The 26303-nt window shown below is 34.9% G+C and overlaps 1 protein-coding gene across 50 annotated transcripts in view; it reads right to left on the bottom strand.

Moving 5' to 3' along the window:
* The window catches only part of kcnt1b (potassium sodium-activated channel subfamily T member 1b), a 163973-nt gene that overhangs the window by 22952 nt on the left and 114718 nt on the right, over window positions 1–26303 (bottom strand). For 28 of the 50 annotated variants that reach the window (XR_015491917.1, XM_087254325.1, XM_087254329.1 and 25 more), the window contains 10 exons: window positions 25185–25334; window positions 22870–23105; window positions 17264–17477; window positions 12138–12243; window positions 10007–10179; window positions 7417–7488; window positions 7210–7344; window positions 6994–7105; window positions 4140–4241; window positions 1696–1779 (listed from right to left, as the gene is read on the bottom strand). Coding sequence is in view for 46 of the 50 variants with exons in the window: in XM_087254325.1 (XP_087110451.1) it covers window positions 1696–1779; window positions 4140–4241; window positions 6994–7105; window positions 7210–7344; window positions 7417–7488; window positions 10007–10179; window positions 12138–12243; window positions 17264–17477; window positions 22870–23105; window positions 25185–25334 (1384 nt within the window). In the remaining 4 variants the exon portion in view is untranslated. Of the gene's footprint in view, window positions 1–1695; window positions 1780–4139; window positions 4242–5725; window positions 6132–6748; window positions 7106–7209; window positions 7345–7416; window positions 7489–10006; window positions 10180–12137; window positions 12244–15974; window positions 16619–16935; window positions 17478–20369; window positions 20391–22869; window positions 23106–25184; window positions 25335–26303 lie in introns of those variants that run through there. The other 22 variants (XR_015491916.1, XM_087254322.1, XM_087254334.1 and 19 more) reach the window with 4 other exon arrangements.

The raw sequence follows: 26303 nt of genomic DNA, 5'->3' as shown, positions 1-26303 counted from the left end.
AAAATCAAAAGTCGGCTAATAATTCTGACTTCAACTGTAAATAAAAAAAAAAAATAAATAAATAAAAAATAAATAAAAATAATGTATATATATATATATATATATATATATATATATATATATATATATATATATATATATATATATATATATATATATAAATATATATATTAAAAAGTACATATTAGGTGGATTAAAACAAAATCAAATTAAGGGATATAATAATTTGCATTAGCTTTATCTGTTTCAAAACATGAGAATAGAGTGAATTGAGAAATGTCTAGGTACATTTTTACTAAACTCATTAAAAAGGGAGATATTGAATAAATAAAAAATAAATATGATAATAAAAAAATTGTTTTGCATTGGCTTCATCTGTTTCAAAACATGTGAATAGAGCTCATTGTGTATAAAATGTATTCAAATAAAAATGAATTAATAAACAATAAAATATAATATTTAACTAAACTAAAATAAACTAAATTGACAAAAAAAATAAATAAATAAACAGACAAAAATAAACAAATGTCCATTACTTTCATCTGCTGAAAATCATGATCGGTCACACTTTACAATAAGGTTCATTAGTTAATGTCAAGTAATGCATTTACTAACATGAACAAACAATGAGCAATACATTTACTACTGTATTTGTTCATGTTAGTTAACGTTAGTTAATGAAAATACAGTAGTTCATTGTTAGTTCATGTTAACTCACGGTGTGTTAACTAATGTTAACAAGCATGGACTTGGATGTTAATAATGCATTAGTAAATGTTTAATTAAGATTAATAAATGCTGTACATGTGTTGTTCATGATTAGTTCATGTTAGTAAATGCATTAACTAATGAACCTTATTGTAAAGTGTTACCTCATGATCATTAAGAAATGTCCTAAATAAATGAAGCAAAAATAAATAAATGAACACAATCTTTTTGAATGTAAGATTAAACAGCATAATAAAATAAAAGAAAAAGTGTAACATAACAAAAAACGAGTTATAAAACAATAAATAAAACAAAAAAAATATTAGAAATTATTTTATTTATGAATAATGAATGTATTTTGTTTATTGATAAACATCTAGGTCACATTAAGTCACATTTTACAAAATAAAAAAAAATGAATAATTAATTTATTAACTTACTATTAATGAAATACAAAATATATAAAAATAATAAAACACAGAAAGTCTAGCAGTTACAAGCAGCTGTTGTTAATATCTTGGAATAATGATATATGATTATTACTACATAAAATTATTATTATAATTAATCATATTTTTGTACTTTTTGTAAGTTATAATTCAAACAAAAATCAAAATTATTAGCCTTCAGCTACTATTTCATCATTCAGAACAAATGGATGAAGCTCATTACAAATCATCCCGACAGACGAAAACTAAAATTTAATTAATGAATAAAAGACTGTAATTGCATATATTTTGTGACACTTCATTACAACACACCAGTATAATATTAGACATATCAGTGTGTCTTAAAAAATGTGAAGATATTTTTTGCAGCGTCTAAGTTTGAATTGCTGTGAGCACTGGAAGACGCAGATTGTGGCTAAATCGGGTCAATTATTCATCTTTATGCATTGAAACTGAAACAATGGCTTGAATAGTACATGCAAAACAATGATGATGTCTGATAACGGTGTGTTGAGCTTTTGTCTGCAGATTGACTTACAGCACAGAGGTATCCGGAGCCCGGGGTGGTGTCTAAACCCAGGAGGAGCCGCGCAATGAGAATCATATAGTCCTTCACAAACGACTAGAACACAATATAAACACACAATCAATAAAAGCTCCACCGAGACTCAGTGCCTGAAGGAGAAAAACAGATCACAACCTACTGCAAACCTCTGTTTCCTTCAATCTGCCTTCAATTAGGAGTAAAAAATATATATAAATAAAACATTCTATTTTCATAATTTAACAGAAAGTGTATAGTTATTACTTGCACAACTGCTCCGAACAGGACTAAATGATATTTTCTGGTACTGAAGTACTGAAAGGGGTATAAAAAAGTGCCCCTTGCTGATTTCTTTTTCTTTTTTGTGTGTGTATATGTCACACTTTAATGTTTCTGATCCTCAAATGAATTTAAATATTAGTCAAAGATAACACATCATGCAGTTTTTGAAATAAAGGTTTTATAATAAAGGGAAAACCAAATACAAAACTACATCGCCCTGTGTGAAAAAGCTAAACTTAAAATCTATTTGGGCCACCCTAATCAGCAGCAACAACTATGGCAGTTTCAATGATTTGCAATGAGTCCATGGAGGTTTTTGGTCCGCTCATTGTTGTAATTCAGCCACATTGGAGGAGTTTTGTGCGTGAAGTGCCCTTTGAAGGACACACATCTCAATTGGATTCAGGTCAGGACTTTGGCTAGGCCACTCCAAAGTCTTCATTTAGTTTTTCTTCAGCCATTCAGAAGTATATTTGCTGCTGTGGTTTGAAACATTATCTTGCTGCAGAACCCAAGTGCAAAGCATGTTGCGCATTCTCATATAGTGGAGTCAAGTTTCAGATCATCAAACGAATTTAAATATTAGTCAAAGATAACACAAGTAAACACATCATGCAGTTTTAAAATGAAGTTTTTTTTTCCATTATTAAGGGAAAAAGAAAATACAAAACTACATGGGCCTGTGTGAAAAAGTGTTTTCCCCGAATAACTGGTTGGGCCACCCTTCGAAAACTTGCAAAGAGTCTGTTACACAGTGCTTTGGAGAAATGTTGGCTCATGTATGTAGAAGTGTTGTAATGCAGAAACATTAGAGGGATTTCAAGCTTGAACTGCCATTTTAAGGTGACGCAATAGCTTCTCAATTGGATTTAGATCAGGACTTTGGCTTGGTCTTAACTTTGTTTTTCTTCAGCCATTCAGGAGTGGACTTGCTGGTGGGCTTTGAAACATTGTCTTGCTGAAGAACCCATAAGCAAACTATATTGCACAGTGTCTTATGGTGGAGTCACGAACATTCAGTTCTTCAGATGTCGTTGTGGGCTTATTTTGTGCCCACTTTGTCGCTGCCTCTTGGGGTAATTTTGGCCTTATATTTTTTTCCAGACTAGTAGATCTCAACATTTTTTCAAAACTTTTTCCACACAAGGCTATGTTATGTAGTTGTTTTTTCATAATTAATAAAAAATGTTATTAATTAAAAATCATATGATTTTCCAGATAATAATTATTTGATTTAGCTTATTAGCTTATTATTTGATATTAGCTGAAATATATTACACAATAGTTTGTTCTGATTATTTTGCAAGTTGTTTCTAATTACGCATTGCGTTCCTCTATGGTTATGATATACATATACTGTAGTATCATATTAATGCATTATTATACTTTGCTATGATGCTGTTTACATTCCAAAGCTATACAAATAATAAATGGTCAATTTAATGTACATTTTTTAATGTTTTTTGTTTTGTTTCAATTCCCAGGTTCTGCTGGTTGACACTTGCCCTTGCCAATCTAAGCCAATTGTAATCGTTTGTTTTTGGTTCAATTTGGAATTTCACAAATCTTTGCAAAGCATTCCAGCTTGGCCCTACCCTGATCATTTTTAATGTTTTATTTGTGGGATGGACAATAAACAATTCAGCTGAACTTATTAATTTCAACATAGGTTACAATAGGTCAAACCAGATTTAATAGAATAATTGTTCAACATTAAAGTGCAATTTAAAGGCTTAACTAGCTAATAACTAGGTTATTTTCTTAACTACGGGAGTAGGGTTTATTAAGCATATAATTAGACAACAGGGGTTTGCTCTGTAGACAATTACAAACAAAAATCTTAAGGGGGCTAATAATACTGACCTTAAAAAAAAATGTAAATTGCTTTTATTACAGCCAAACAAACAAAAATCTGACTTTCTCCAGAAGAACATTATAAGAGCTACTGTTAATATTTTTTTCAGAATTCTATAACAAACAGAACTCAAAAAGAACAGCATAGATGAAATCAAATCTTTTATAACATAAATGCAATTTGCTTTGACTTTTGTCCTTGCTGAATAAATGTATTTAATTAAATTAAAAAGCTGCTCCAATCCACTTGAACTGTAGTGTATAACGAATACGAGCCACAAGATGGCAGAAGACTTGAGCACCTGGTAAAGCAGAGTATCCAGCATGCTGATACTGAAGACTCTGCCTGCAGCGAACGGCAGGCGGAACATGAACGCCAGATTCGATCCCTTATCTCGCTCTATCTGGAGGAAAAGAGGAAAAAAGATCACAACAAAACATTGACGGCTCTCTTCACCCCTGATGAGCTGAGAGTTTCAGACCATCTGGCGATTTACAAAAGAGTATTATCCTAATTTCTGTTGTGTTTTAGGCATTTGTAGCATGCAATCAGCAGAAATACATCATGAAAGATTCCTAATGGGCCATGTCAACATTCAAGCAGTGTTATTTCATACCATAGAAAAGGTATAGTTATAGTTAGTTATAGTTAAAGTTATAGACCTGGATGGATTAGCTTCATTGTTTATTGGAAAGGAAGAAACATTACCAACTTTTTCATTCAGAGTCATTCAGAGATCATACAGACAATTTAAAACTTGAATTAAAAAAATAAAATAAAATAAAATAATATATATATATATATATATATATATATATATATATATATATATATATATATATATATATATATATATATATATTTATATATATATATATATATATATATATATTAATAAAAAGTAATTAAAAATATTTATATAATAATATAAATAGTAATAATACGAGTAATAATATGAAATTACTATTATTTTATATTAAATTTATAATATTTATAATAGTATAAAAATATTTTTTAATTTCTGTGTAGGGGCCAGCACGGTAGCGCAGTGGGTAGCACAATCGCCTCAGCAAGAAGGTTGCTGGTTCGAGCCCCAGATAGGTCAGTTGCCATTTCTGTGTGGAGTTTGCATGCTCTTCCCGTCTTCACGTGGGTTTCCTCCGGGTGCTTGTGAATGAGCGTGTGTGGATGTTTCCCAGTGATGGGTTGCAGCTGGAAGGGCATCCGCTGCGTAAAAACGTATGCTGGATGAGTTGGCGGTTCATTCCGCTGTGGCTACCTCAGATTAATAAAGGGGACTAAGCCAAAAAGAAAATGAATGAATTGAATAGAAAAATTAAAAAGGTTATTACTTTAAAACGGATTATCTCACAATTCTGACTTTATATTCTTTTATAATCTCAAAATTCAGAGAAAAATGTCAGAATTGCAAGTTTGTATCATGCAATTCTGAGGTAAAAAGTCACAAAAACCTTTTTTTATTTTTTATTCAGTTGCGGGAATGTGCTTCTTTATAAATTAGACTCTATTATTAAACAAAAATAAATGTTCACAATTTTAAATATATATTTCTAAATCTTCTAGATGATTGCAGTTTTACACAATATTGTGGATGTTATTAAGCCGGAATTAAAGTATTCAGAAATTTTCTCTTAAACTAAATTAACTTTTTGTGGCAGTTTTTAGTCAACGCTCCACTCAAAGCACTGTTCACTGATTACACAGCTCACTGGAATTATTGAATAGGATTGAATAACTGATATTGGCATTATATGACTTATCAATATGTTTTGTTCCAATTATGTAATTAAGTCATCGCTGACTTGCTCTCACTGGTTTCATACAAACTCAGCTGCTGACATCTTGCATTTCTCTTTATTAGTATTTGATTATATTGAAAATGAAATCGGTTGACTTCATTATTAATAGTGCTGTGATGTTGCTGTTCCTTCTTTTCCTTAGAAGGGCTTTTTTTGTAACACGGTAATGGATTTTAAGATAAGAAACAGCCAAGGCTTTCAAACTGTTTCAACTCAGATCAATATCTCCTGTCCACAATCATGTTTGTGTGTAAAAGCCATTTAATAAAGGCTATAAACTCTATAAACCAACGAATTGGTTAGGTTTAGCCATATTAGACATCGCTATTCTACACTGCACTACTTTTTTTACATTTATTTTTAGACACATCAGGTGTATTTGCACAAAATATTGGTATCGGTACCGTTTTTACTCAGTATCATATCAGAAGAGAAATCTGTGGTCTCTAAAATCACTATTGGAAACATTGCTACTGTCACTTACATAAATGCTCACAATTTTAAAAATATACACTGTATTTCTAAATCATCTAGATCATGCGGTTCTACACAATATTGTGGACGTTATTAAGCTGGAATTAAAGTATTCAGAAATATTCTCAACTTTTTATTGCAATTGTTTTGTCAACCCTCCACTCAAAGCACTGTTCACTGATTACACAGCTCACTGGACTTATTGAATCGGATTGAATAACTGATACTGGCATTATATGAACGATCAATATGTTGTGTTTAATTATTTAATTAAGTCATCGCTGACTTGCTCTCACTGGTTTCATACAAACTCAGCTGCTGACATCTTGCATTTCTCTTTATTAGTATTTGATTATATTGAAAATGAAATCGGTTGACTTCATTATTAATAGTGCTGTGATGTTGCTGTTTCTTCTTTTCCTTGGAAGGGCTTTTTTTGTAACACGGTAATGGATTTTAAGATAAAAAACAGCCAAGGCTTTCAAACTGTTTCAACTCAGATCAATATCTCCTGTCCTCAATCATGTTTGTGTGTAAAAGCCATTTAATAAATGCTGTAAACTCTATAAACCAACGAATTGGTTGGGTTTAGCCATATTAGACATCGCTATTCTACACTGCACTACTTTTTTATATTTATTTTTAGACACATCAGGTGTATTTGCAAAAAATATTGGTATCGGTACCGTTTTTACTCAGTATCGTCGTTTAGGAAGAGAAATCTGTGGTATCTAAAATCACTATTGAAACGTTGCTTACATAATTTTCAATAATAACAATAAAAATTTAAATGGGAGAGAAAAAACAACATCTCAGACTTTTGGAGTCCGTTGGAAAGGAGTTTTTGTTAGGATGTGAGACCTTTTCGAGTTTGGAGAGAGCCAGGGAGTAGCAGTCTTTGGCACGGAACTGCATGAACCTCATATTAGACGGATGAGTTAGCTCAGTGATTATGCTGAGACTAGGAAACAACCTAGCAGACACAATGACAGAACAAAGACCAAGGTAAAGCAAGGCAATTAGTAATAGTCAATGCCATCGCGGTATTTAATGCTAGCGTTTGAGCATCAACCACACCTGAACATGGTCTGCACATTGACTATGGTTTTAGCGTCCGCCATGTAGTCTTCCTCTGCGCTCATAGTGCTCTCCTTATCCACCACCACCAGGTTATCAGCGTAGATGATGCCACACTGCAGCAGGTTATCCAAACTATGACAGAAATTAGCATTTTAAATCCCGTTTCAGGTTGTGTGCGTGTATGGAAAACGACTGAAAACCTACTTGTCTATGGTTCCCGCCATGTAGTACACCATAGGGAAACAGCAGATGGCCTCAAGGAAATGATTATCAGGCCTGAAAATGGAGAAGCAGTTCAACTTTAATCCATTCCCAGCTGCAGTTTTAAAGTTCTTTAAGGTTTGGCAACAGCAAACAACCCTTATCAAGCTTTATTCTCAGGATAAAAGCAAATCAAATGCATAAGAAGGCTTCATTGAGATGACTGAAGGAGAGAATATGTGAATATGTGTAACACTTTACTTGAAGGCGGTGTTCATAAGACTGCCATGACACCTTTATAATCATGACGTGACACATGAGAGTTTATGTATGCTTATGACAACTGTTATTAAAGGTGCTTTCACACCTGTAGATCGATTTTTTTTGTTTCAAAACAGGGATTTGAATTGTTACGTTTATTTTTGTTCTTGGTACGGTTCAATTTCACACAGTAAAGTTTCTAAACGGACCAAAATAGTTCAAATAAGAGCTTATTTTCCCCACTGATTCCGCTCAGCTTTCACGTGGTTATTTTAATTGATGGTGACAAGTAGGGCTTTACATTCACTTTTTTGATCACCAGCCACAGTGGCTAGTAGTTTTCCAACGTTACTAGTCACTCTGCATTTTTACTAGCCACAATTTTGTTGTCGGGAAAATATTTTTATATGCATAAATATGACTTTGACATGCTAAAATTACTTGATTTAGATTTTGTGTTATGTCCACATGCCTCCTCATTCATTTTACAATTTGTGTGTCGTGTATGAGCAAATGGGTCATGGTTTCATAGTGTTATACTGCAATTAGTTTTTATTTCACATGACTTTTCAGAACTCAAAATTAAGGATTTACCTAACTTATCTCTGACCACACCAAACAAAAATGATTTCTTAGCCACAAATTTTAAATGTGTCAACACAATATAAATATAGCTGTATACTTTTTATTTAACAAAACATTTCTTTAAAAAAAAGAAAAGAAAAATAATAGACTTTTAAAAATAATTATTGTCATGTATCAAAATATGCTAAGTAATCTGTCCTCGCTAAAGGTCTCTCAGATCAGTTAACTAAACATAAATAGAGAGTTAATCTCATATTAAAGCAAATGTTGTTGTAAAAAAATGATAATTAAGCCATATAAACAAAAATAACCGTAAGCAAAAGAAAGCAGGTGAAACACATACTGTGAGATAGGGATGATCACACCGTTAAGGCCAATTAATAATCTGTTCAAAGCGAAAGCAACCGGTGCTGTTTACAAAAAGACATATTTGGAGCTCTTGAATGCATCAAGACTGTGTCTGTGGGCGCATTAGCATTACTTTTTTGCCTGACTATTTGAAAGAGATCCGATCACAGGTGAGATCCAGACGCGTGCTTCAAGGAAACAGGAGCGCGCACGCGCTTTAAACAATCGCGCGCATCACATCAGCTGTTAGCGCGAGTGATTATGATCCTCTCATTCCGTATTCATCTGCTTTCTTCTGCTCGCGCGAAAGCAATTTTTTTTGTCAGTCGTGCTGTTTCTCCATTCTAAGATCACATTTACACGCATATTGGGTCACTCTTATAGTCGAACCCTGCTTTTAAGAAAAACACAATTTAAATATTATTTTCAACCAGCCAAAGTGGCTAGTGGAGGTGTCTGTCTAACCCGCCAAAGCTAAAATCTACCCGCGGGTTGGCGGGTGTTAATGTAAAGCCCCGTGACAAGCAATAAGACATTATAAGCAAAAAGGTGCGCTATAATTTTGACACCTACAGACAACGTCACCCAACATAGGTAAGACTTTTTCATACATTAAAAAACACAGGGTTAAAAACTACTTTTCATTAAAAATGTCAATATATTGGTCAAATTATTTTATAACAGCATCATTAATAATTAATGACATTTTAATGTCAAATTGAATTTGCACCAGTGCTGTTGTGATAAAGAAAAATATTAAAAACAGGGTTATAAAATTCATGAAACAATTATAAAGGCATCATGATGACAATCATGTTTATGACAGATTTATGACAAGTTATGTTGACTTGATTATGTCAAGTTACATACAAGTACAAAGACATCTCAAACAACAACAACAACAACATCATTGCATTTAAAATGACAGTTATAAGCATGTATACGTACTCATTCATATTCATGACGTGATTTAGAAAGGTGTCAAGACAGTCTTATGAACACCAAGTATTTTTAAGGTAAGTGTGATTTTGTCAAGCACGATGCGATCCTGGATTAACATCTATGTTAATCCTGGATTTCCATTTTTGTTTAAAATGTAATCCATACCTATTCTTTACCTCTAAACCCAACCATAACTGTAAATTACTCCCCAAATCAGATGGGAGTAATAGTTGGATAACAATCAAGTAAAAAGTAGTTGGATAACATAAAGTAGTTGGATAACATAAACAGTAAATGTATCCTTTAATTCTGATTGGTTGATTGGTGAAATCACACTAACCATATTTTTAACTGGTAAAAACCTGGTAATGCGAGGCTTTTGATTGACTACTGAAGTCTAAAGTCACCACTGTTGAGATCAATATGCGGTGTAAAAGTGCTGAGGCGGTTCGCTCACGGATTATCCAGCAGCAGCACAATGGGATTCAGCTCCTTCCGCGGTCGGTAATAGGCACGTAACGGCACTATGAAGTTGTACAAGCCATTTCCCGCTGTCTCAGCAGAAACGATAATTAACTTGTTCTTGAAACCATACGCCTTGGCGTCTTCGAAACTATTGTGTCGACAACCCTGTAAAACACAAGAAGAATCACTCCTGATGGCCTGAAATCATACATACAGTTGAAGTCAAAATAATTCGCCCTCTTTTGAATTTTTTTTACATTATTTCCCAAATGATGTTTAACAGAGCAAGGATGTTTCACAATATTTCCGGTAATATTTTTTATCTGGAGAAAGTCTTATTTTATTTTGGCTAGAATAAAAGCAGTTTTATAAAAATAAAAAATTAAGGTCAAAATTATTAGCTCTCTTATGCAATATTTTTTTATATCATTTTAACTTTTTATTGCTTTTTCTTATTTCAAAAAAACGCAGATGAATATTAAATACAGAGCAATAGCATAAAAGCAGAACAATTCAAAATAAATAAATACAAAATAAATAACATCATATAAATTGCATAAGTAAACCAAACCAGAACACACACAAGTAAAAAAAAAAAGAAAAGAAAAATTAAAAAAGAAATAAAAATAAAGAAAAAAGGGGGGTGGGGGTTGCTAATATAATAACCTTAATTATTATTTCGCCCATTTATCAAAATAAATTTTAATTCTTGGATGTAACTATAGGAGAGTTTTTCATAAGCTGCAACTTGTTCTAACTCTGAGATCTTATGCAATATTTTGATTTCAATTGTCCACAGAACAAACCACCGTTATACAATGATTTACCTAATTAACCTAATTGAGCCTTTAAATGTCACTTTAAGCTGAATACTATTATCTTAAAAAAATTCTAATAAAATATTATGTACTGTCAAGATAAAAATAATTATTAGTTAGTAAAGATGAGTTATTAAAACTCTTATGTTTACAAATGTGCTGAAAAAACCTTTCTGTTAGACAGAAATTGGGGAAAAATAGGGCTAATACAAATTCAGGAGGCTAATAATTCTGACATCAACTGTATATCAGATTTAAATGGATTAGTCATGCTTAAGTGTATGTAATTTACATAAATTAAATTTTTTTTGCATCAAATCAAATGTGTAAACATCACTTATTTTAAACACTTTTTTTAGTTTACTTAAAAAGTGAAATAATTTTGAATTAATTGTCATTTGTATCTTATTATGTTTGCTTAAAATCTCTGCTGGGATACTTATATGTTTTAAGGTAATCAGGGTACGACTGTACACTAATTTATGGAGTATTCTGAATTATTGGGTTTTTACAGTAAACAGATACAATTTATTTGTATAATAAATTTGAGTATTATATATGAATATATAATGCAGTGCTCAGCATGGATAAGTACACTCCTTACAAATCTCTCTTTTAAATTTTAATAGGAAGCTATACAATATCATATTTGTGCATACACATTGGTCAGTACTGAAGCCAAATCTGGATCTTATCTAACAAAATAACTTATGATAACAGTCCAAAAACTAGTACAGCCAAATTTATATGTTATAGAAAAATATTAAATAAAAATGCAAATTTTTAGAAGCAAAAAAATTGAACAATTTAGATGACATTTTGTAGGTTGTACTTTTTTTTTTGCAATATTTAGATTGGATTTAATTGTATTATCTATCAATTTCTAAAGATGCTTGGTGACTAAAATATTAATTTAATAAAAATATTTGTTTAAATGCACCAAAATATATTGCCTATATTCACTGAGAAATGGATAAACATATATTCCTTTTTAAAATGGTGTGTACTCAAATATGCTGAGCATAATATATATCTCAAATTATAAGACAATCAGTGAAAATAAGCATTACAATAAAGGAAAATAAATAAATAGACATGCTGTTATTAAATGCATTAATTAAAATTTTAAAAAGTGACATAAAATACAAAATGCACACAATATGCATGCCTTAATTTACTGCTAAAATCCATACTGTTAAATCTTTCCATAAGCTACAGCAGAGATTGTCAGTAAAATATTCTCCAAATATCCCGTAGCAATGGATTAAGCAGTATTTCAGGGTGAATTAAGAGTTATGGGCTCACCTTGTCAAGTCGTAGACAGCAAAACGGTGCCTTCTGTTGAAGAAGGTGGCAAAGTGTTGGAGAGCTTCCAATGTAAGGGGAGTTTGGAGGATAGCCTTTAACACAGCTAGAAGAGGACACAGGATAAAAAAACACACTGATTATTAGTTATTATAATTTATTCAACACTGAGCACTTACACTCAAAAAGCAGCTTATTAGGTACACCTGCTCAACTGCAGTTCAGTGCATTTAGCCATGCAGCCATGGTCAAGAAAATCTGCTCGAGTTAAAAATACACCTCAGAACGGAGAAAAAAGGTGAGTTAAAGAGATAGTACACTCACAAATAAAACATTTCTCACTCACTCAAAATATCTCACTCTAATCCTACACTATTTTAGGGTAAATTGAGCTATTTTTGGATACATACACTCACCGGCCACTTTATTAGGTACAACTGCTCGTTAATGCAAATTTCTAATAAGCCAACCCCATGGCAGCAACTCAATGCATTTAGGCATGTAGACATGGTCAAGATGATCTGCTGCAGTTCAAACCGAGCATCAGAATGGGGAAGAAAGGTGATTTAAGTGACTTTGAGCATGGCATGATTGTTGGAGCCAGACGAGCTGGTCTGAGTGTTTCAGAAACTGCTGATCTACTGGGATTTTCACGCACAACCATCTCTAGGGTTTACAGAGAATGATCTGAAAAAGCGAAAATATCTAGTGAACGGCGGTTCTGTGGGCACAAATGCCATGTTGATGCCAGAGGTCAGAGGAGAATGGCCTGACTTGTTCCAGCTGATAACAAGGCAACAGTAACTCAAATAAGCACTTGTTACAACCGAGGTCTGCAGAATAGCATCTCTGAATGCACAACACGTCCAACCTTGAGGTAGATGAGCTACAGCAGCAGAAGACCTCACCGGGTGCCACTCCTGTCAGCTATGAACAGGAAACTCATGTCTCCATCCTGCACATTGTCTCCATTCCCCTAGAGGTCCCCATGTTTCCCCTCTACCTTTGTTCTTCTTTGTGTGTTTTTGTTTACCTAGTTTTGATCACCTGTGACTTGTTCCAGCCTGTGTATTTAAGTCACTTTGTCTGTATTCCTCACTCGGTTTTTGAGTCATCTCTGGTAAACCTGCCTAGCGGTCCCTTGATCCCCTGAGCTACGTCTAGTAAGACTTTTTTTTTTTTTTTAATTTTCTTTGTTGCTGGCTGCCTTGTTGTCTATTTGTTTTCTCCCCTCGTGGAGTTTTCTTTACATGTTTATTATACTGTTAGAATATTTTGTATACCTCATTCTGTGAAGAACCTAAGTTGTCTGTTTTGTTGCCTCATTTTTGAGAAGAATCTAAGTTGACCTTTTTTTTTTATAAATCCTTGTTTTCTGGATTTCCTGTCGGAGTGTTTTCGTTTGGGTCCAACACAACTGCCCCTGTGGCTCAGTGGTAGACACCCCGGTCTCCACACCACAGACCTGGGTTCAAGACCCGTTCGTGACAACTAAGGCTACAACACACACAGGCTCACCAAAATTAGACAATAGAAGACTGGAAAACGTTGTAGGGTTAGAAAATGGTGTTAATAACATGAAGCATGGATCCATTCTGCCTTGTATCAATGGTTCAGGCGTGGGGGTTATTTTCTTGACACACAGACCTTAATCCAATAGAGGGATGTGGTGGAACAGGAGATTCGCATCATGGATGTGCAGCCAACAAACCTGCAGCAACTGCGTGATGCTATCATGTCAATATGGACCAAATTTTCTGAGGAATGTTTCCAGTACCTTGTTGAATCTATGCCACAAAAGATTAAGGCAAAAGGCGTCCAATCCAGTATTAGTAAGGCATACCTAATAAAGCCGGCGAGAGTGTAGTGAATCTTCAATTTTAAAGTCCATCCCTTTAAAATGTGCATCTCGTGATGGCGCATAGCATATTTTATCATTAAAGAATGTCATATAAAAGTCATGTATTAAAGAAGCTGAAAAATCACTTTAATTTTTACCATATTCATAATTCAGTAAATGCAACATTGGTATTAAATACAGATGGCTTTAAAAAATACATGTTGCTTTGCATACATGCACAGTACCCACAAAATTATGTTAACGCAGACTTTTATTTTGTATGTGATTAGTCACGATAAATCGTTTAACAGCACTATTCAAAAACACAAATATATTCACACTTAAAGGTCCCTTGAAGTTTAAAGGTTGAAGGTTTAAAATGTGCATTTTTATTTATTGTTTGATGTAATCTTAACCAGAACACAAAGAGGGGGTGGGATATGTGTAGCTCCTCCCCTTTTTTGCCAATAGTGTTTTGTTTTATCACCGCTCTGCAGTGAGAGTAGTTGAGCTCAAGCACATTAAATGTGAAGCAACATGAATGGGGCGGGGTCTGTTAGATACTAGAGAGCACTTGATTGGACAAGATTTAATGACAAGCTGAAGTATGAGGCGACATGAATAAAACCGATGATCTAGTTAGACGGAAGTGAAAAACTGCATGCTTTACAAGTCAGTTTTATGTCTTCTAAATGTCAATTTTGTCACTGTTTTGGAGCGCACTAGCTTATAGATATCCTAAAAACTAACAATACTGATACTAACATCTGAATAAACTTTCTTTTAATTTCATGGCACCTTTAAACTACTAGTCAGATACTAATCAATCTCCAAAGGCTTTTTTTTTTAAAGCACTGGATGGAAAGGATCAGTAGAGGGCGCTGTGAGCATGCTAAATATTTTCCTGCTCAGTACAGCAAACATCTTCTGTTCACCAGAGGAAGAATTAGGAGACACAGGAGCAGAACAGTCCTGCGGCGAGAAACTCTCAGTGCTGTTTGGAAAGAGATTTATCTTTTAAAGTCTTTATCAATACTGTGTGTGTGAGAGAGAGAACGAGTGAACATCTCCTCCAGCTCTGACTGACATAAGCAAACTATAATTATTCCACAGCACCACCGCTGAAAGGCTGATAGCAACTAATATGTTTAAGGTTCATCTGATCTTCCTGAAAGCTATAAAATGTAATTCAGCAAATCACACTAGAGAGCGAACATAAGATAAAGACAGAGCTACATATTAGCATTATATAGACTGCTCTTTAAAAGTTTGAGGCCTGTAAGTTGCTACTCCTGTCAGCTAAGAACAGGAAACTGAGGCTACAATTCGCACAGGCTCACCAAAATTAGACAATAGAAGACTGAAAAAATACTGCCTGGTCTGATGAGTCTCGATTTCTGCTGCGACATTCGGATGGTAGGATCAGAATTTGCCATCAACAACATGAAAGCATTGATCCATCCTGCCTAGCATCAATGATTCAGGCTGCTGGTGGTGGTGTAATGGTGTGGGAGTCTTTTTCTTTGCACATTTTGGGCATATTAGTACAAACTGAGCATCGTGCCAATGCCACAGCCTACCTGAGTATTATTGCTGACCATGTCCATCCCTTTATGATCACAGTATACTCATCTTCTGATGGCTACTTCCAGCAGGATAACGCACCATGTCATAAAGCGTGAATCATCTCAGACTGATTTCTTGAACATGACAATGAGTTCACTGTACTCAAATGGCCTACACAGTCACCAGAGCTCAATCCAATAGAGCACCTTTGGGATGTGGTGGAACGGGAGATTCGCATCATGGATGTACAGCCTATATACAGTATATATATATATATATATATATATATATATATATATATATATATATATATATATATATATATATATATATATATATATATGTACGTATATATTTGTGTGTGTGTGTGTATATATCTATATATGTGTGTGTGTGTGTGTGTGTGTGTATATAATTATTGTTTTTACTTTGTAATTCATACCTCATACCGATGAAGTCATTGCTTAACATTTTGCTTACACTTGAAATTTACATAACTTTTTTTTTTTTTTTTTTACCATTTTAAACAGTCATGTTCAAAGAACTTAACTTAATAACATTTGTTGAATTCAATACTGGTGACATTCAATTGTTGTTTTGGAAATATTGCTCAAATGTGCATTATTTGTCAGTGTTATTGTACAAGATTTAAATTTAAGATTTTTAATTTAAGAATTTCTAAAATTTTTTCGTTCTGTTTTTGGAAGTTTGAGGACAATTGTTAAAATCAAACCATAAACACATTTAATTTCAAATTTATTTCAAGCACTTTCAAAGACCTGTTTTTGTTTTTATGTACTTTCCAGGTTTTGAATTCCTATATCTGAAATTGAAGTCATTTTAAAGACTTTTAAGAAGCGTGGGAACCCAGTACATAAATGTACATTTAAAGTCTTGGAACTTTTTTTCTTTTTTAAATATTTTCTAAATTATGTTTAATAGAGAAAGGAAATTTTCACAGTATGTCTGATAATATTTTTACTTCTGGAAAAAGTCTGATTTGTTTTATTTCGGATCGAATAAAAGCAGTTTTAAATTTTTTAAAAACCATTTTAAGGACAAAATTATTAGCCCCCTTTAAGCATTATTTTTTTTTATTAGTCTACAGAACAAACCATCGTTATACAATAACTTGACTAATTACCCTAACCTGCCTAGTTAACCTAATTAACCAAGTTAAGCCTTAAAATGTCACTTTAAGCGGTATAGACGTGTCTTAAAAAATACCTAGTAAAATATTATTTACTGTCATCATGGCAAAGATAAAATAAATCAGTTATTAGAAATGACTTTATCAAACTATTATGTTTAGAAATGTGCTGAAAAAAATATCTCTGTTACACAGAAATTGGGGAAAAAATAAACAGGGGGGCTAATAATTATGATTTCAACTGTTTATAAATATTGTATACATAAATAAAAATAAACATTTTCTATTCACAAAATTATGTAAATTCAGACTTTTATTTTGTATGCCATTATTCACGATAAATCGTTTAACAGCACTATATTTTACCAATCTCAAACTTCAAACAGTAATGCAAGCAGAATTTATTAACCATTTAATGAAAAAATAATAGCTTAGAAAAGTATTAGCAAACCCCACGATTAAAAGCTCAATTTCTTCTGCATAAAAAAAATAAGTCAAAGACAAACGACTCTATTGAGCCTCCCCTGAGAAATCCCATTCATTTTCAATACATTCACCAGGCTTACTTACTCTATGGCCGGCGCTCCATCCTCATCTGATTGGTTGGTCTCGTCTTCTGAGGGGTCGTTGAGGAGATCACAGGGCAGGATGGCAGAGGAGTCTGCGATCTCCAGCACAGGGGCAATGCTGGGTCTGCGGCTGCCCGCTCCGTTTTCCGTGGGCAGAGCCAGTTTATTGCTGTCAGCCGGTGGATCCGGGTTCTGCAGGTCAATGGCCACAGTTCCTGAAAAAACAACAGTGTTCTTCTTTAGGTGAGCATTTAGCAAAGTTCAGCATGAGGAAATACATACACTTAATGTGTGTTAATGTGTATTTGATTTGAAATGCCAGTTGCTTTTGTGCTATTTCAGTGCAATGACAACAGGCAAAAAATAAATAAAATACTGAATTAATAATTTTTTACTGACATGTCTCAGAATTTAGGTCAATTCCAGTTAATTTTATTTAGTGGAATTATTTAAAAATGAAAAACATAAGTAAATGTGTGTGGATTATTAGGAAAATTGGTCAAGTTAATGCTATGAATGTTTAATTATAAGATTTTCTTAGTCACTGAAGTTGACCTCAACCCTGATTCACTGCTTTTATACATATATATAAATGAATGAACGCTGATTTGCACATTTCAAATCAGTGCTTTGCAACCAAAATCTTTAAGCGCTGTGAGGTTTAATTGAAAAACGCTGAAGTGAAGAAAATGTTTTGAAGGGAAGGTTTGTGACTATGCAGAAAATTGTTCCTTTGGGAAGTGTTAAAGGCAGTTATGAGGGAAAACGTGAGGAAACATGATGGATTTAATCCTTAAACAGTATATAGATAAATATATCGTTCATTGTCCTAGAGAGTAGACCAGCGACATGGCAAGTCATTTAAAATTCATAATTTTTTTTTCTTTTCAGCTTAGTCCCTTTATTAATCTGGGGTTGCCACAGCGGAATTAACAGCCAACTTATTCAACATATGTTTTACGCAGCGGATGCCCTTCCAGCTGCAACCCAGTACTGGGAAAGACCCATAGACACTCATTCACACAAATACACTACAGACAATTTTTGTTACCCAATTCACCTATACCACGTCTCCACACAGAAATGCCAACTGACCCAGTTGAGACTCGAACCAGCGACATTCTTGCTGTAAAGCGACAGCACTACTCACTGTGCCACCGTCATTTAAAATTTTATTTATGAAACATTATTTTCATGTTACTAGCACTTAATTTCACTATCATATTTCCCATTAAGTACTTTATTCATTATACAGTGTGAGTTTCCAGTAATACTGTAAAATTTACAAGTGCATTGTAACTGGTCACTGGTCACTTTATTAGGTACACCTGTCCAACTGCTCGTTAACGCAACTTTCCAATCAGCAAATCACATGGCATTTTCGTAGGCATGTAGACATGGTCAAGACGATCTGCTGCAGTTCAAACCGAGCATCAGAATGGGGCAGAAAGGAGATTTAAGTGACTTTGAACGTGGCCAGACGAGCTGGTCTGAGGATTTCAGAAACTGCTGATCTACTGGGGTTTTCACGCACAACCATCTCTAGGGTTTACAGAGAATGGTCAGAAAAAGCTAAAATATCTAGTGAGCGGCAGTTCTGTGGGCACAAATGCCTAGTTGATGCCAGAGGTCAGAGGAGAATGGCCAGAGGAGAAAGGAGACTGGTTCCAGCTGATAATAAGGCAACAGTAACTCAAATAACCACTCGTTACAACCGAGGTCTGCAGAGGAGCATCACTTAACGCACAACCCATCTTCTGATTGTTACTACTTGACAATGACTACGTTTACATGGACATCAGTAATCAAATTATTTGCTTTAATCTAATTAAGAGAATAATTAGTCTCCTGTTCCTGGAGAGCCACCTTCCTGCAGATTTCAGTTGCTACCCATATCAAACACACCTGAACCAAATAATTATACCTGAACATCACGTGATAATTATAGGCAGGTGTGTTTGATATGGGCTGCAACTGTAATCTCCAGGAAGGGGGCTCTGCAGGAGCAGGGTTGGCCACCCCTGGGCAAAACGCTGCGAACAGTCCTACATGACGGTAATAATTCGATTAAGGTGTTTACATGTATGTTATGCACTTCAATAATGCGACTAAAATGCAGCATACTCCAAACGTCTTTCCTCTTTAGTTCGATTGTGACCTTAATCAGATTAAGTTAATCAAAAATCACTGTTTACATGGTAGAATCTTAATCAGAGTATTGTCTTAATCGCATTACAATCGAATTATTGGTGTCCATGTAAACGTAGTCAGTGAGTTTTCTCTGTACTCAAATGGCCTCCACAGCAACCAGTCTCAATCCAATAGAGCACCTTTGGGATGTGGTGCAACAGGAGATTTAAATCATGGATTTGCAGCCGACAAATCTGCAGCAACTGCATGAAGCTATCATGTCAATATGGACCAAAATTTCTATTTCCAGTACCTTGTTGAATCTACGCCACGAAGGATTAAGGCAGTTAAGAAGGCAAAATGGGGTCCAACCAAGTACTAGAAAGGTGTACCTAATAAAGTGGCCGGTTAGTGTAAATTAACAATTACACCTGTGCTGTAGTTTTCCAGCACAGTTGTAATTGTTAATTTACAGCGCACTTGTAAATTCTGCAGTATTATTGGCAAACAAAATTGCCAGTAATACTGCAAATTTTACAGCATTTTTTACAGTGTACATACTAGCATCATTAAAAAAGATATTATAAACTAAAGAATACGCAGTATTTAAAAAATAGCACCTAATGAATAAACACTTGTACTTAATGCAAAACAAAGTATCTTAAAAAATAGTGCTAGTAGTATAAAAAATATAAGAATTGTTTAGAGATTAAATGTTTAAACGGCTTGCCATACCAGGTATATTTTACACATGCAAGTGCATTTTTCAAGCTCAATTAAAAAAAAAAAAACAATAATCTCATTTGCTATATAAAACAGGACAAAAGACTTCATCTGAGGGTTCAAGTAGCAGGAATGAGCAGGAGATACTGTAAAGGTTTCTGTAAATGCTAACATTTACATAGACATCCGCTAATGATGTCTTATGACATTGAACTGTGTCTCTAAAGCTAAGGAAACCGCATGCTCAGACTTACCATATGAAGTAGACTGATCAACTTCGACAAAAGGGAAAACAGCGAAAGAAAGGATATATTTTATCATGAGCACGACTAGCAAAGCCTTCTGTATTTTGATCAACTCACCCTGCCTCTGAATGTTACTAACTGGCATATGGCAACCATATGGAAATGGCATTGAATCAAGCCTGCGGTGGCCATGAAGTGAACAAATTAAAATTGTGTCATTTTTTTGTTGTGTTATGTTAGAACGACAACACTAATGTTGAAAGGTCCCCTGAAGTGCCTCGCACAGATTTATTTGATGTGAGGTGTAACTTTAACTAAAACATGAAGACATATTTTAGGTTTTGAATGCTTACATCTTGTAAATCAGGGGTGTCCAAACTTTTTGGGCCGAGGGCCAGATACAAAAAAAAAAAAAACCCGTTGTCCCGGGCCAAATTTTACATACATCACACAAACACGCGCATATTTATATATATATATAAAATCTTTTTTGGCCAAATTACAGTTGCAACACTCATCAGACACTCCTGTATAAATTCTCCTTCAGTGAAGGGTTTCTTGTGCTGTGCGATTAGCTAAGCTACCTCATAACTAGGCCCACACGGAATCTGCGCATGCAGAATTCTGCAGATTTCTGCAGATTTTTTGCCCATCATTAATTCTGTTTATTTACTTGGGTAAATGTGTGTAAATCTAAATTTATTCACTTTTTTTTTTATTAATTTCAGTACTATTATTGACTAATGTGAAAATGTTCATCTGATTTGTGTACAATGCAGTGTGTACAGTCATATTTTCTGTCTTTTACTAGATATATTATATGACAAACTTGCTTTATTTACCAAATAAAGTGAATCTAATTGGATTTCAAACATTAAATAAAAGTTAAAAAGATGTTATTGTTTATTTCATATTCTAAGGTTTTAGTTATGATACTCCCAAAATAATTCCACAGAAATCTGCAGATTTTTACCAAAATTCTCCACATAAATAGCAAAAAAAAAAACGTCTGCAGATTCCGTCTGGCCCTACTGATAACTAGCCAGCGTAGAATTTTCTTGCACTTTATTAGCACGAAAAAAATACTATTGTTGAGCTGATAGAGAAGCTGCTAAATGTTTTACTTTTTGATCTTGTTCAGCACCAGTGTAAGAGCTGAAGGCCTGATGTTTTATTTTATAATGTCTTTTAATATTATATTCCTTCATTACTGCAACTAGCAAATTAAACAGACAAATATTCCGCTGACCTCTGTGAAGAAATATTCTTTGCCCCATCGTGACTGAAATTTCCTGCACTCACTGTTGATTTTCCTTTTTCTTGCTTGTGCCACGGCTCGCCAAAACGTGATTATCAATTGTTTCCTTCAGTTTGTTCGGTTCGTTTTACTTCATAACAGGAACTGCTGCCTAAGGGAAGGCATGTCATAGCAACACCTGGTGGTTATTTATGGAATCACGTTCATTATTGTTTGGCGGGCCAGATTCTATTAATATTTATAAAAAGCCTAGCGGGCCGCCACAAAACTGATTGCGGGCCGCAGATGGCCCGCGGGCCGTAGTTTGGACACCCTTGTTGTAAATGCTAATGCTTTCTTTGTTTTGGAGTACACTAAATAGCGTCTTTCACACATACAGGCTTTATCAGAAAAATACCAGTGTTGCTGTGTGAAAGGGGCTTATGTGACCATGAACCACAAAACCAGTCAAGGATCAATTTTGTGAAATCGACATTTATACATAGGGGTGTCAAAATTAATCGTTTCTTCGGTCAGACGCAGACAATTCGGTATAGGTTCAGTAATAATCATAACCGGTTATTATGTACTGATGTCAATTATCTCATATGCGGTTTGTTGCGAGTGAGGCGAGCGCGGGTATTTACAACACTCCATGCGCCGACTACTTAAAAACGAAGAAACTGTGCACAATTTCACTGCGTGTGTGTGTTTTCTTAGTCCGTTATTTATCTGGGGTCGCCACAGAGGAATGAACTGCCAACTATTCTGGCTTATGTTTTACGCAGCCGATACCTTTCTAGCTGCAACCCAGCACTGGTAAACACCTATAAACACTCATTCACACACTACGGCCAATTTAGTTCATCCAATTCACTTATATTGCATGTGTTTGGACTGTCGGAGGAAACCCACACCAAATAGGGAGAACATGCAAACTCCACACAGAAATGCCAACTGGCCCAGCTGGGACTCGAATCAGCGACCTTCTTGCTCTAAGACGAATGCCTTAATTAGTAACTTCGAGTCTCAACTGGTTGCCAATTTATTGCTCAAAATGTTGCTCTGTTTTCCCAGAAATGGGTTGTGGCTGGAAGACCATCCGCTGCATGAAAACGTGCTGGATAAGTTGGCGGTTCATTCCGCTGTGGCATCCCCGGATTAATAAAAAAACTAAGCTGACAAGAAAATGAATGAATGAATGAATGAATGTTGCCCTGTGTATCATCAGCATTATTCTGGGTTTTGAGTTTATCGGGTAGATCCTCTCACCCATGCTGGCAATGATGCTTTGCACTGGGAGGCGAGACGGAGCGTCGTACACGCCGGCGGCTGATAAGCCTTTACTGTGCTTCTCCTCCTGCTTGAAGATGAAGGCCGAGTTCTCCTCTTTGGTGATGTTGATGTAGTAGCAGGTGTCTGTGGCGGACATGATGTGGCGAGGGCCGGGGTTCAGGAGAATGCTCTTGTTGTCTTCTCTCTTTGTGCCGATTAGACACACACCATACCTAAGAGTGAAAAAAAAATAACAACTGGTTTGAGCCCTTAACTGTTGCCCATACAGTGCCCATACTGTTTGAACATACAGTGCTTAAAATCAAAATTATATATTTTTCTTTTTTAAATATTTTCCAAACGATGTTTAACAGAGCAAGGAATTTTTTCACAGCCTTTCCTATAACATTTTTTTCTTCTGGAGAAAGTCTGATTCATTTTATTTTGGCTAGTAGTAAAGCAGTTTTTTTAAACCACTGTCAATATGTCAAGGTCAATATTATTAGACTTCTTAAGCAATATATTGCTTCGACTGTCTACAGAACAGACCATCGTGATACAGTGACCCTAACTTGCTAGTAAAGTCTTTAAATGTCACTTTATGCTAAAAATAGTGTCTTGAAAAATATCGAATAGGATATTACGCACCGTCATCAAGGCAAAGATTTTAAAAATCAGTTATTAGAAATGAGTTATTAAAACTATTATGTTTAGAAATGTGATAAAAAAAATCGTCTCTCCGCAAAGTGAAGTTTAATTTTAAACTAATTTTGAGAGGAGCATGTGCTCATGATTGACCCGGCTGGTCTACATTAGCTAAATATGATCCTCCAATCAAAAGATCCCAAATCACTATATATCTCCTCATTTCCTTTCTACAACTTTCTTCGTCTGGAAGAAACCCCTCCTACTTCCCTTCTTCCTCCTTTATCCAGAATGGGCGGCACGGTGGCCCAGAGACTAGCACTGTTGCCTCACAGCAAGTATACCAATGGTGTTGGGTCCTCAGCAGCGGGGGAGTTTGAGATAGACCTTTTATTCAATCTCCACTCGCCCTGCAAAAGGGGGGGGGAGTCCTGGGCTCGAGGATCCCTTGAGCTCAGGGCTCTCTCCCGGGACAGCATGTCAATCAAGCTATGTATAAATCATGAGCTAAGTGTGAACTCTTGAAACAGACATTGGGGAAAAAAATATACAGGGGGGCTAATAATTCTGACTTCAACTGTTTTGTAGTGATTGAAAGTAGAATTAATGTGTCCCAAAGTATGTTAAAAATATATCAAAGGTTCCCAGATGGTGTATTATTGCTTATTGGACTCAAAAACCTCACACGCAAAAACCTAGAACACTGTCTGATGGATTCTCAGTTCAGTCCTCAACTTCAGTCCAAAATTTGGGGGTGATTTTTGAGAGCAAGTTATTCTTTAAAGGGCAGATTTTAAGCATCTCCACATTGGACCTCCAGTGTTCTTTAGCCGGCACCTAGACTGCAGCTCTGCACAGGAAGTTTGGCCAGAGGAGAAATGTTGAGCCTGGCTTCTCTCTAGGTTTTTTTTCCCTTCACTTTCGTCAGTTGGTCAAGTTTGTTTCCTCGCTGTTCTCACCACTATCTTCCTTGGTTTGGCACTTGTAGACCTGCGCATCGATGGATTTGCTCCTCAGTGTTTGGACTTTCAGCAGAGTTATTTTAAATTAAACCACAGTAAATTGAACTAAACTGAACTTCAGATCTGAAAACTGGACTGACGCGGTTTCAATTTACTTGAACTTCTATGTTCAGCTGCTTCGACACAATCTACATTGTAAAAGCGATATAGAAATGAAGATGAATTGAATAATAATTCCAAAGTGTAGAAACATCCGTACTCAAACCACTAATACAGCCTAAAATACAATGCGCGTTGGATGTGAATTCAATTAGAACTACAAAATCGAGTAATGGTGTAAACAATCTACAAATCGTTTTGGTAAAGTTGTTTGAATGACTAATAATTAATATCTAGCTAATAAATTGTGTATTCCATGTTATATTTGATCACCAACAACAATGTGAACTTACATACAGACATGTTTGGATATTAACTTTTGAACGCACAATTATTATTAAAGACTCGTGTATGGCAGATTCATCTGCTGCTGTATCTCCAATGTGGTAGGTAATTAATTATAACAAAAATGTGTATGAAATTATGTAAATAATGTATATATGGTATAATGCATTTATCAAATAATGGTAAGGATTTGTTATAGTTTTTTATGCATCACTTTAAATACAGTACACAGCGAGTCAATAATGTTTCACAGTCACTTACTTCTTGTGTGCGTGGAAGGAGGCATAAGTGAAACTCTTCCCATCATATTCTCCAAAAAACTTGCTGTCCATCAAACGGATGTGATAAACTTCATTCCCCGAGCAGCGACCGTAAGTCCTCTGCCACTGTTCTGGAGACGTCTGACCTTCTCTGAAAACACAAACACAAAGATCACACTGCTAACTTCACGATATTACTGTGGAATCAGGTTTCACCAAGTAAAAGGTTAAGATTATTTAATCACCATTTTAAATGAAATATAGGACCTATATTACAATGTTGGTTGCAGCACGTTGGCGCAGTGGGTAGCACAATCACCTAACCGCAAGAAGGTCACTGGTTCGGCTGTTGCAGATCGCTGGAGAACTACAATTCCACAGAACCACTGATATGAACTACAAATCCCATCGTGCAACAGACACAGACACAAACACAAGCACAAGTACAAGTTCCGGTTCCAGTTTGGTTCTGGTTTCTGTTCCAGTTCCAGTTCTCTACCTGATTGCACAGCTGAAGACTCAGCAAAGAAGTCTGTGTGCAGTCTTTAAATCCCTGGTTATCATTCCATCATAAGCTTCCAACTGTGTGTGTGTAATCAGGGGGAATCAGAAACTGGTGTGTATAAGGTGCATGATGGGAGTTGTAGTTTATTAGAGTGGCAGATGTCTAATGTGTGTTTCAACCGCTAACAAGCATTGCGCTAAACTTCGGCCACATTTTCAAAATTGTTCTCTCAACGTTCATTACTCTAGACAAGAGGTTCCTACCCCCCACCCCCCAAAAATAAAATAAATTAATAAATAAAATAATAATAATAATAGTTGACGGAAAAATAAAGCTATATTTTCCTATTTCCTAACATAATTAGTACCAACAAAACTTTTTTTACTACAATTTTAACAAAAAAATTATATTTTTTAAAAAGACGTTCTATATTTAAAAAAAAAGCATGTAATGTATCGTCAGTCTATTCAGCAATGAGTTTGTTAGTGAAAAAACGTCCTAAAAATGTATAGTTTTTGCCATTTGTAGAGTATAAATGACAAAAAGGGTTTGGGAAGTTTTGAAAAATGTGTTCATTTTGTGTGAACGCAACAGAAAATGACTCTAGGTTTGCTT

The sequence above is a fragment of the Danio rerio genome, chromosome 5 (assembly GCF_052040795.2).
Source record: "Danio rerio strain M-AB ecotype USA chromosome 5, GRCz13ab, whole genome shotgun sequence".
NCBI lineage: Eukaryota > Metazoa > Chordata > Actinopteri > Cypriniformes > Danionidae > Danio > Danio rerio.
This window is presented reverse-complemented; position numbering and strand designations above follow the sequence as displayed.